This window comes from Coregonus clupeaformis, chromosome 9 (genome assembly GCF_020615455.1).
Source record: "Coregonus clupeaformis isolate EN_2021a chromosome 9, ASM2061545v1, whole genome shotgun sequence".
Lineage (NCBI taxonomy): Eukaryota > Metazoa > Chordata > Actinopteri > Salmoniformes > Salmonidae > Coregonus > Coregonus clupeaformis.
The window spans coordinates 29,119,999-29,132,674 of NC_059200.1; the positions used below are offsets into that span (position 1 = coordinate 29,119,999).

A 12,676-nucleotide genomic window follows, 5' to 3' on the forward strand; every position below is an offset into this window, starting at 1 on the left:
CTGCAATGACAACAAGCTCAGTCCGATGATGCTGTGACACACCGCCCCAGACCATGACGGACCCTCCACCTCCAAATCGATCCCGCTCCAGAGTACAGGCCTCAGTGTAACGCTCATTCTTTCGATGATAAACGCGAAACCGACCATCACCCCTGGTGAGACAAAACCGTGACTCGTCAGTGAAGAGCACTTTTTGCCAGTCCTGTCTGGTCCAGCGACGGTGGGTTTGTGCCCATAGGCGACGTTGTTGCCGGTGATGTCTGGTGAGGACATCCCCAAACCATCACACCACCACCACCATGCTTGACCTTTGGTATGATGTTCTTACTGTGGAATGCAGTGTTTGGTTTTCACCAGGCACAATGAGACCCATCTCGTCCAAAAAGTTGACTCAAGTTTGCCAAAAAGCACCTGGATGATCATCAAGACTCTTGGAAGAACGTTCTATGGACAGATGATTCAAAAGTATAACTTTTTGGACGACATGGTTCCAGTAATGCCTGGTGAAAACCAAACACTGCATTCCACAGTAAGAACATCATACCAAAGGTCAAGCATGGTGGTGGTGGTGTGATGGTTTGGGGATGCTTTGCTGCCTGAGGACCTGGACGACTTGCCTTAATAGAAGGAACCATGAATTCTGCTCTGTATCAGAGAATTCTACAGGAGAATGTCAGACCATCCGTCTGTGAGCTGAAGCTGAAGCGCAGCTGGGTCATGCAGCAAGACAATGATCCGAAACACACAATCAAGTTTTGGAATGGCCTAGTCAAAGTCCAGACCTAATTACAATTGAGATGTTGTGGCAGGACTTGAAACGAGCAGTTCATGCTTGAAAACCCACACGTCACTGAGTTAAAGCAGTTCTGCATGGAAGAGTGGGCCAAAATTCCTCCACAGCGACGTGAGAGACTGATCAACAACTACAGGAAGCATTTGGTTGGAGTCATTGCAGCTAAAGGTGGCACAACCAGTTATTGAGTGTAAGGGGGCAATTACTTTTTCACACAGGGGAATTGGGTGTTGCATAACTTTGTTTATGAAATAAATATGTAATTGTTGTGTTATTTGTTCACGTATGTTCCCTTTCTCTAATATTAGGTTTTGGTTGAAGATCTGATAACATTCAGTATCACAAATATGAAAAAGTAGAGAAAATTAGAAAGGGGGCAAATACTTTTTCGTAGCACTGTAGCTCTGCAGCACATGCTTTTCCTGCTGTGACATTTTGCCTTTTACAGTAGGTTCATTCATCCCCACACACAAGTTGCCCATTGACCACCATGTACTATGTCCAAAACCTGATGCCAAAGACAAGACACAGGTTAAATATTTTCTAACAGACATTGTCCCTTTTTGCTATATTTGGTCAAAGAGTATATGCTCTATGTTACGCATTCACTATACCCCTGAGTGGCACTGAGAATAGTTAGAATTTTGCTTTACATATGTTTTCATGTTATCCTCTATGCTGTTATGACATAATTTCCTAACATATTTTGTGGAATATAAATTAAGTTTTCATGTTTACTGTCCAAAAAACATGGATCAAGTAAATACATTTTTGTGGAATTTTTTTTATGGAACACTCAGCCTTACATGATACAAGATTATCATCAATGGTATTTTTGACAAACATAAATTAACAAATGGCAAAACAAACAATTCCTATTCTGACCGACAATCCATGAAAGATTGCAATGAAAGAAAAACATTAATATAGAGATGGCACTGTTACTTTGAATATTAAATATTGAGATGGTACAGACAGTACCGAATAATAATCAAATTAAAGCGTAGTGGAGGAGAACTGTGGAGAATGAATAGCTCTATCTCAGTATCTGGATATCAGACTGAGGTACTTGGTCATCAAAGACAGGATAAGAGAGTAGTTTCTCTCCACTTTGTTATGACACCAATGAGGGGAGAAAGGTGGACCTGGTTTACCAGAGAGGATTAAGGTCATAGGTTGTAGGTCATTGCCGAGATGAGGAGAGGAATGTGTGTGTGTTTCTGTTGGTTTGTAATATAGTCTGTAGAGGTGGCTTTCATCTGAATTGGAAGCCTAATCAGCCAGCCTGTCTGTGGAAGCAGGGGTGTGTTTATGGGTCTCAGTATGTAATAAACTGGGGTGTCTGTATGGGTCTCAGTTTGAGGGAGCAGGTAGTGATGGGGGAAAAAATCAATGCAGTTACATATCGCAATATTATTTTGGACGATATTATATTGATACTTTGACTCCAAGTATTGATATGTACAAAATTAGGTAGCTTTAGCTAGCGCTAGTCGGCTGTACCTGCGCCAAAACTCTGGTATTTTTCATCCTATAGCCTGTTCTCCATCTTCTTTTTAAATAGTGAGCCAACATGTTTTCAGTACTTTTATTTTCATGACTGATTTAAACAAATTTTCTCATGCTCTCTTTTGTCTCTGCAGCAGACATAGTGAGCAATATGTTTGGAACATCAAATCGCAATAAAATCACAGTATCGAATTGCAATAAATATAGAATTGTGAGAATCGTAATACATATCATAAGTATCGTGATATATCGTTATTGTGAGGTCCCTGGCAATTCCCAGCCATAGTAGCAGGGTAGTGTGGTTGGTCTCAGTACCCAGCGGCATAGCCCCATTTCCTGGGGTCAGATTCAGCATGGAGCCGGTCCCCCTGGCGCACCACCGCCTGAACCACAGCCCCTGTGGCTTTCAGGAACTCTGTCTCATGGTTCTTCAAGGCCAGACCAGCCATCACCCTCTGTAAGGAAAGCATATAGAACACTGTGAAACTCCTGTCCAAATAGGCATTCCGCTTCACTAGCATGATAACCAGCCATGATCTTGATACACTGTAGGGCATGTGTATTGACTATCGTCAGTCATCTATCCCACCTCGTCAAACCCGGGCTCTCCCAGTGTGGTGTTGGGACTCAGCTGGTTGTGGATTCTGGGATCTGCCACAGCTTTCTTCAGGTCGTAGTTAAAGAACAGTGCATTGAGAATCACCTGCAGAACGAACCGACAACAATTCAGTCACAGACGACTACTTGGTAAAATGCAAAGAAAGTATTAAAGAGTATTTGCACACAGCAATGAAAGGGCATGGTAACCTGGCTCACCGTGGCAATTGCAGTGGTGATCTTTGTTCCTCCTGAGCCCCCCACCACCATCTTGACTTCCTTGCTCCCCTTGTCAAAGAGAATGGCTGGACACATAGAGGACAAGGGCCTCTTACCTGGAGGGAGACAATTAGGGAGTTAGGTCCATCCATATCCACCATCAAGTACCAATTTCTGGTTAACCGAGCCGGCTGATGCACTGAAAACTTTGGTGTCTATAGTCAGATGAACCCTTTACCTGGTCTGATGAAGTTGTTTGGTGAAGGAGGCACTCCAAAGCCATTAGTGATGAGGGGGGAGCTGAAGTCATCCATCTCATTGTTGAGGAGGATTCCTGTAGAACGCGACATGACTTTGGAGCCAAAACTAGGCAGGAAAAAGAATAGAAAGATAATGACGACAGGTGAATAATGAGGACTACCTCCAGTTAATTTTTGTAATCAAAACTGGGACTTGATTCTTACAAATGGTTGATGGTGCTGGTGGCTGCCACTGCACTCCCGTCCTCTGCCATCACAGACAGATGTGCTGTCCCGTGGTTCTCGGGGACAAAGTACTCCGGCTCATAGTAGTTCATGTGATGGGTGGTATCGTCTGTAATCTTCTGACGGAGTGCATCGGCAAAGTAATCTGAGGTCATGTTGTGGATGAACTGAAGAGGAGTGGGGACAGGAGAATGAGGCTCTGCCATTCAAATGATTGCCCATTCATGGAAACAACCATACAGAACAGTGTAGAATGATGAAGATGGACTGGTTTGCATTTACTGAAATTTCAACATAGCAGCTTTACAAATACTGTCTCTGGGCTGACTGAAGTCCATTTCAATCAATAGTCTAATCAACTCTCTTATATGAGCATATCCATATTTACTCTGTCTCCAATGAACATGAACATGATGTTCCAACACATACTAGGACCATTGATTGAATATGATTAGTAAGTGACTGATTGGAGTAAATTCTTGAAAGAGTAAACATCCAGTAGAGACATCCTATTAGAGAACTATTCAATATTAGCTCTGGGAAAGACGGGGATGAGACTTACATCAGAGATGGAGAGGAATTGTGGATCACCCAGCATGCTTCGCTTGGCATAGGCGAATCGGAAGGCCTCGACCATGCGGTGGTACGTGAGGATCTTCTTCTCAGTGCTGGAGACACTGTCTGAGGTGAAGTTGTATCCTGCATGGGAGAAAACATGGTAATCAGTTCAACCATAACCATTGCTGCTGCCATGTTGTGTTGCTACCATGTTGTTGTCATGAGTTGCTCCCATGCTATGTTGTTGTCTTAGGTCTCTCTTTATGTAGTGTTGTGGTGTCTCTCTTTTCGTGATGTGTGTTTTCTCCTGTATTGTTATTTTTAATCCCAGCCCCCGTCCCCGCAGGAGGCATTTTGCCTTTTGGTAGGCCGTCATTGTAAATAATCGAGTCCGAGATGCAAGGAGATATGAATAATCTGCCAATCGACTGTTTTAGTTCCCAGTGGGTGGGTGGGGTGGACCAGAACACAGATATGCTCCACTACAGTGGATAGTGGAGAGGTTCCGAGTCCGGAACTCATGCAAGTGGGGCGGCACGGGTTAATTCAAGGAGGAGCGTAACATAGACGTAAGACCAACTGCTGCCTCTACTGTGGTGAGCTGGGAATGACATTCCACTTGTCTAGCGTCGCACTGCCCGGCTCTGGGTGTGGGAGGACTTTAGCGAGCCAGTCAACTTAGTACTGCAGACCCCGGCCACTCCTGAATTAGGAATCAGAGCTTTAGGTATAACGCTTGATAGTGCGGCAGTGTTGGTAGTTGGTGGAACAGCTGGGGCTTCCGTGATCAATTGTCGGAAGCCATTAAGCGACCACTCTGAACGGCAGTAGTCTGCACGTATCACGATGAGGACTGAACCGGTTAAGATACGGTTGTCAGGGAATCATTCTGAGATGATTTCATTTTTCATTCTGCCGTCTTCCCATGTTCCTCTGGTCCTTGGATACCCTGGTTGAAGGGAACACAATCCCACGTCGATTGGGGACGGGCAAGGTAACGGCTGGAGCCTGGATTGTCATGCTAACTGTTCAAGACTGCCTGCCCCATTCGGTTCCCAGTCAGGTGATTGAGGCTAAACCTCCAGATTTGTCCCTGGTTTCCGAGAGATATCACGATTTGGGGAGGTTTTCAGTAAGCAGAAGGCTCTGTCACTCCCTCCCCACCCGACCATAAGGATTGTGCCATCAACCTGGTCCCTGGAGCTGTCTACCCCAAGGAAGGTACAGTAGTCTCCCGACCTGAACGTGAGGCGTTGTTGAGACCTACATCAAGGAGTCCCTAGCTGCTGGTCTCGTTCGTCCCTCGTCATCACCCCTGGGGCAGGATTCTTCTTTGTGGGTAAGAAGGATGGCTCTCTTCGACCATGTATTGACTATCGGGGGTTGAATGACATCACGGTCGAAGAACGAAGTATCCCCTGCCCTTGATGAGTTCTGCCTTCGACTCCTTACAGGGTGCTACGGTGTTCACCAAGTTAGACTCCACGCACGTCGTATCACCTGGTCCGGATCAGAGAGGGGACGAGTAGTTGACGGGTTTCAATACACCGATGGGGCACTTCCGAGTATCAGGTGATGCCGTTTGGACTGACCAATGCTCCAGCGGTATTCCAGAGTATGGTGAACCACGCCCTGAGAGATATGATCGGGTCTCTTCGGTGGTTTGTTTACCTGGATGACATTCTGATCTTCTCGAAGGAACCTCACCGACCACGTCCAGCATGTCCCGCAGGTTCTGCAGCGATTGTTGGAGAATCGCCTGTTCGTGAAGGCCGAGTAAGGAGTTTCACGCCACACAACATCCTTTCTCGGGTACATCATCTCCAGGGAGAGATTATGTGACCAGGAGAAGGTTAGAGGGTTCTGGAATGGGTCCAGCCTGCGAGATTGCAGCTCCAGAGATTTTTGGGGTTTAATTTCTACACGCAGATTCATCCGGGATTACAGCCGTGTGGCCGCTCCATTAACTGCCTTGACTTCCAGCATCAGGACCTTCAAGTGAACTGAGGCGGATCGAAGCTTTCTGGATTTGAAGAGGCGATTCACCAACGCACGATTCTCTCAACCGGACACGCCCGCCGTTCTTGTTGAAGTGACGCGCCTGATGTGGGAGTTGGCGCCATCCTGTCGAGCGATGCTCCACGGACAGCAAACTCCATCCCTCGCGCCTACTACTCGTCGCCTTCACTCTGCGGAGAGGATACGATGGGTAATCGGAGCTCGTGGAAACTTACCTTGGAGGAGTGCCACTGGTTGGAGGCGGAGCAAACGTTGGTATTGTCTGGACTGACCACAAGAATCTTGCTTACGCGGTAATCGGGTAAACGCCTTAACTCCCGTGAGGCCAGGTGGGCGTTGTTCTTGGACGTCATTTGTCCTGGTTGCCGACTTGGTCTAAGAACGGACACGGACGCCTTGTCCCGATGTTCTCCAAGACGGAGGAGAGTGGGTCCAAGACCGAGACTATTCTCCCCGGAACTGCGTCGTGGGAGCAGTCATGTGGAAGATTGAGGAGGAGGTGCTGGCGGCCTTCGGACTCAGCCCGGTCCCGGTAACGGTCCACCCGGTCGGTTGTTTGTGCCTGAGCCGGTTCGTCCTGCTGTTCTCAAGTGGTCCGACGCCACGTAAGATGGCTTGTCGCCCCGAGCGTGGCTCGGACTATGGCGTTTCTTCGCAGACGTCTTGGTGGCTCGCCGAGATACTCGGGGTTTGGTTGCTGCCTGTCAGTGTTGTGCGCAGAATAAGAGTACCAATCGGCCCAGCTCTGGACTACTTCACCCCCTTCCCTATTCCCGGCGTCCATGGTCGATCTGGCCCTGGACTTACGGGTTGCCCGCTGAGGGGGAACACGGTCGTTCTGACTATCGTGGATGATTCAGCAAGTTCGCCCCACTTTGTGCCGATTGCCAAGCTTCCTCTGCCTCGGAGACGTCCGAGATCCTGGTTAGGAGGTTTTCAGGGTCCACGGTTTGCCCAGTGATATCGTTCCGACCGTGGCCCCTCAGTTTACCTCTGCTGTCTGGAAGTCCTTCTGTTCGGCCATTGGAGCTACAGTCAGTCTCAATCTGGGTTTCACCCCCAATCCAATGGTCAGGCGGAGAGCCAACCAGAAGATGGAATCCGCTACGCTGTCTGGTCTCTTCCAACCCCACCTCCTGGGCCTCTCAGTTGCCTTGGGGTTGAGTATGCGCCACAATACTCTCCCTACATCTGCCACTGACAGTCCCTCCAGTGCCTGTATGGCTACCAACCTCCCTGTTCCCCTTCTCAGGGAGAAGGAGCTCTCTCAGTGCCTTCTGTTCAGGCCCATATCGTGTTGCCACCGGACCTGGCATCGGGCCAGAAAGGCAACTCCTTAGAGGTTCGGACCGGTATCAGCCCAGGCGAATCTGCCGGATCCCCCTCCCACCTATACATCGGAGATAGGGGTTTGGGTTGGGCTGGGCCACGGGATCTTCCGAGGACTGAGTCTAGGGAAGTTGTTACCGAGGTTCATTGGTCCGTTTGTGGTGGAGAAGGTGATCATACCAGTGGCAGACGACTCAAACTACCGAGACGCTCAGAGTCCATCCCAACTCTCATGTCTCCTGCCTCAAGCCTGTCCTCCTCAGTCCTCTGTTGCCTCCTCCGCCTCCTCCTCCTCCTCTCGGATGATCGGAGGTGGTCCTGCCTACACGGTGCGGCGGATCATGGATTCCCGACAGGGCCGGGTCAGGTATCTCGTGGACTGGGAGGGGTATGGTCCTGAGGAGAGGAGTTGGATCTGCGGCACAGGTCCTAGATCCGGATCTCTCAGGGACTCTACCGCCTCCATCCTGGCGCCCGGGAGTCCGCCCGGTGGCGTTCGTCGGAGTGGGGTACTGTAACGATCCCGGGGTCTGAGTCGGGTCCTGTCTGGTGACGAGTGTTTCTGGTCGTAGCTTCTGTTTCCGAGGGTTCGGGAACGCTTCCGGGAGCGCGCTTGTTTCTCGCACCTGCTTCCCATCAGCAATCGGCACACCTGGGCCTAATCATCACCCCTTCTTGGGGTCTGGCCCAACATCCAGTTCCTGCCGGATCGTTAGCCATGAACAGTATGTTTTGCCGGCGTATCAGCCTCAGTACTAGAGTTAGTTTTGTTGTTTTGTTGCACCCTGTTGACCTGCCTGGTACTTCACCTCCGCGTTGTGTTCTCCCCACAGTCACTCGTCCGGAACCTCTACCCAACCTCTGCCTGGTTCGGCGGCTGCTCGAGCCATCACCGGGTCAACCACACTCCTACTACTCCTCCACGCCGCTCCCTGTTCCCCTGATTATTTCCTTCACCCTTGGTTCAGTAAATAAACACTCACCTTTTTGACACCACTTACCTTGTCCTGGTCTGCTTCTGGGTTCTGGCTTCAACTGAGACAAAGAATTTGTTCTTAACTGACTTGCCTAGTTAAATAAAGGTTAAATAAAACATAAATAAATGAATAGCCTGCATCCCTACATTTATTAAACAATAATACAGTACATTTAATTTGATCACGTCAATATACACTTTGATTCGGTGAAGTGGACATTGAAAAGGTTTTACCCAGATAAAAGCTCAATATAACATTTCTGTTCATTCTGTATCCCTGTCCCAGTCTATCAGTGTTATAACTGTTTTAGTTCACAGCCATAGAGGAGGAGAAGACGGGAGAAAGGAAAGGAAACTAAAACCAAATGGAAAAATGTGATGAATTTCAGCTGACAGGCAGTAGCAGAAGTCATGGTGAACCGTCAGGATGAAGGGCATGAGCGGGCCCTGGCATGCCAGTAGCAGAAGTCATGGTGAACCGTCAGGATGAAGGGCTTGAGCGGGCCCTGGCATGCCAGTAGCAGAAGTCATGGTGAACCGTCAGGATGAAGGGCTTGAGCGGGCCCTGGCATGCCAGTAGCAGAAGTCATGCTGAACCGTCAGGATGAAGGGCTTGAGCGGGCCCTGGCATGCCAGTAGCAGAAGTCATGCTGAACCGTCAGGATGAAGGGCTTGAGCGGGCCCTGGCCTGCCAGTAGCAGAAGTCATGGTGAACCGTCAGGATGAAGGGCTTGAGCGGGCCCTGGCATGCCAGTAGCAGAAGTCATGATGAAGCGCTTGAGCGGGCCCTGGCATGCCAGTAGCAGAAGTCATGGTGAACCGTCAGGATGAAGGGCGTGAGCGGGCCCTGGCATGCCAGTAGCAGAAGTCATGGTGAACCGTCAGGATGAAGGGCTTGAGCGGGCCCTGGCATGCCAGTAGCAGAAGTCATGCTGAACCGTCAGGATGAAGGGCTTGAGCGGGCCCTGGCATGCCAGTGTTAAGTGATTCCCCCGCCACTCATCTGTGTCCAATTAGAGGTAAATTGGTCAGATTAGAGTTTGCGGTAGAGACAGGGGGCCACAGGAAGAGTAGGTTCAGGCAGTTTAATTACTCTGGAATAAGGTTTTCTTATATAGCCACTGTACTGGGCACCAGCAGAGAGAGGACATCTATGGACTATATATCCAATAGACCCTGCATGAATGTGGAGCTGAAACAGAGCTGGGGGATGATTGGCCCTCCTGTAGCTCAGTTGGTAGAGCATGGCGCTTGCAACGCAAGGGTTGTGGGTTCATTTCCCACGGGGGGCCAGTATGAAAAATGTATGCGCTCACTAATTGTAAGCCGCTCTGAATAAGAGCATCTGCTAAATGACTAAAATGTCAATTGGATCACTAATGAGAAGAGGAGATTTATTTCTACACCCCAATTACTGATCAGTCAGCAGCACCACCACAAACATAAGGTGGTTATCTATCTTAATTTGCATGGTCAAGAGGTCTATATGTGTATGGTGCATACAGGATGAGATAGACCAGGGCTGCTACAATGTAAATGAACAGCATCATTTTCCTACGTGAACAGTGCTTACGGAGCATCAGGCCTGCAGAGCAGAGCGCCACGGAAAACAATTATCTTTGGTCCTTATACACTTATAATGTAGCACAGGCTGTCCAAATGTGACCCACAGTTTGATCTTGAATACAACTCTGTGTCATCAGGCTGAAGGCTTACCATCCAGGATGTTGAGTATGAGGGACAGGACAGGGCCACTGGCAGGGGCGTTGGGTACAAACATGGTGTACTCCCCCACACTAGCATTAAGAGGATTCTCATCCAAAAAAGGCTTGTATTTCTTTAGGTCATCCAGTGTGATGATACCATCTGAAACACATACCGGTAAACAGACAATAAGATACTGTTTCTGTAACACGTACAGTCAGCAGACCCTGAATGAAATTCTATCAAAATTGCAGTTTGTTGATATTTGGTAGATATAAGGGAGAAACCAACCTGCAGCCTGAATGTCCCTCACAAGGTTCTCTGCCAGCGGGCCTTCGTAAAAAGCATTAGGCCCCTCATTTGCTATTATTTCATAGGTGTCAGCGAGTTTAGTAAAGGTGATGGTGTCGTTTTCCTTCAGGATGGCACCGTTTTTGTCACAAAACACCTCACTGAAAGAAAGACCAAAAACAGAGATGTAATGTCAGAGACAACATATGAGACACTGAGCTCTCATGTTTGGGTATAAGGGCATAAATCATAAAGGCATAAATCATCAACAGGGGAGGTACAGTATCTTCTTATTTGAAAACTTGACCCTCTGTACAGTAACTCAGATCGCCATTGTGGTCATTCTCACCATAAAGCCATGTCACGGGTGATGGTTTGCCTGTTCTTGGAGATAGCGGTGGCCAATGCCCTGCCCAAAGGAAAGCCTTTCCGTGCCAACTGAATTGCAGGCTGGAATAGCTCTCTCCATGGCAATTTTCCATGGCGTTTGTATGCCATCTCATACCCACGGATCTCCCCTGGTATGGCGATGGACAACCCTCCTGCCAAACGTTACACGTAATGTAATGTAACAGATTGTGAAAGGGTATATTGGAAGATGATAGGTTTGAGTGCAGCTTTTGATCTTCTCTAATGTACTACTCCTAATGTACTACTCTTCATTCCTGTTCCCAAGAACTCTAAGGCTACCTGCCACAATGACTACCGCCCTGTAGCACTCACATCTGTAATCATGAAGTGCTTTGAAAGGCTGGTTATGGCACACATCAACTCCATCATCCCAGACACCCTAGACCCACTCCAATTTCCATACCACCCCAACAGATCCATAGGCGATGCAATCTCAATTGCACTCCACACTGCCCTCACCCACCTACAGTAGACAAAAGGAATACCTATGTGAGAATGCTGTTCATTGACTACAGCTCAGCGTTCAACACAATAGTCCCCTCCAAGCTCGTCACCAAGCTCGGGACCCCGGAACCCTGGGACTGAACACCTCCCACTGCAACTGGATCCTGGACTTTCTGACGGGCCAACCCCAGGTGGTGAGGGTAGGCAACACCTTGCCACACTGACCCTCAACAGGGGGGCCCCACAGGGGTGTGTGCTTAGACCCCTCCTATACTCCCTGTTCACCCACGACTGCGTGGCCACCCACGACTCCAACACAATCATCAAGTTTGCTGACAACACGACAGTGGTAGGCCTGATCACTGGCGACGATGAGACAGCCTACAGGGAGGAGGTCAGTGACCTGGCAGCGTGGTGCCAAGACAACAACCTCAACATCAGCAAGACCAAGGAGTTTATCGTGGACTACAGGAAAGGGGGGGCGAGCATGCCCCCATCCACATCGACGGGGCTGCAGTGGAGCGGGTCGAGACCTTCAAGTTCCTTGGTGTCCAAAACACTAAGAACTTAAAATGGTCCACACACACGCACACAGTCATGAAGAATGCACGACAGCGCCTCCTTCCCCTCAGGAGGTTGAAAAGATTTGGCATAGGACCTCAAATCCTCAGAAAGTTCTACAAAACGTTCTACAGCGTTACCATTGAGAGCATCTTGACTGCATTACTGCCTGGTATGGACTCTATGCACTCTCACAGGACTCTACACACTCACACTCACACTAACACTCCAACACACACACACTTCATTGGCTCACACACACATAACACACACATTCATACTAACACTACACTCACGCACGCACACACACTCACATACAATCATCATATAAGCTGCTACTACTCCGTTTATCATATCCTGATGTCTAGTCACCTTACCCCTATACATACAGTATCTACCCCTGCCACTCCAGTATCCCTGCACATTGTAAATATGGTATTGGAACTGAACCTGTATAAAGCTTCTTACTTTCTCATGTTCTTCTTATTTCTATTTCTCATGTGTTTTTGTTCTACACTGAACAGAAATATAAACGCAACATGTAAAGTGTTGGTCCCATGTTTCATGAGCTGAAATAAAACATCCTAGAAATGTTTCTTAGGCACAAAAAGCTTAATTCTCTCAAATGTTGTACACAAACTTGTTTATATCCGTGAGTGAGCATTTCTCGTTTGCCAAGATAATCCATCCACCTGACAGGTGTGGCATATCAAGCTGCTGTTTAAACAGCATGATCATTATACCGTTGCACCTTGTGCTTGGGACAATAAAAGGTCCCTT

The 12,676-nt window shown here is 48.3% G+C and overlaps 1 protein-coding gene across 1 annotated transcript in view; it reads right to left on the reverse strand.

The window, feature by feature from the left end:
- Positions 1-2,367: 2,367 nt before the first annotated feature.
- LOC121573790 (glutathione hydrolase 1 proenzyme) overlaps positions 2,368-12,676 on the reverse strand; it is a 30,983-nt gene continuing 20,674 nt past the window's right edge. Inside the window, exons 5-13 of the mRNA XM_041886082.1 lie at positions 10,830-11,022; positions 10,481-10,641; positions 10,202-10,351; positions 4,166-4,302; positions 3,583-3,770; positions 3,357-3,484; positions 3,119-3,234; positions 2,892-3,005; positions 2,368-2,757 (exon numbers count right to left, since the gene is read on the reverse strand). Of these exons, the coding sequence (XP_041742016.1) occupies positions 2,611-2,757; positions 2,892-3,005; positions 3,119-3,234; positions 3,357-3,484; positions 3,583-3,770; positions 4,166-4,302; positions 10,202-10,351; positions 10,481-10,641; positions 10,830-11,022 (1,334 nt within the window). The 3' untranslated portion in view covers positions 2,368-2,610. The remainder of the gene's footprint in view (positions 2,758-2,891; positions 3,006-3,118; positions 3,235-3,356; positions 3,485-3,582; positions 3,771-4,165; positions 4,303-10,201; positions 10,352-10,480; positions 10,642-10,829; positions 11,023-12,676) is intronic.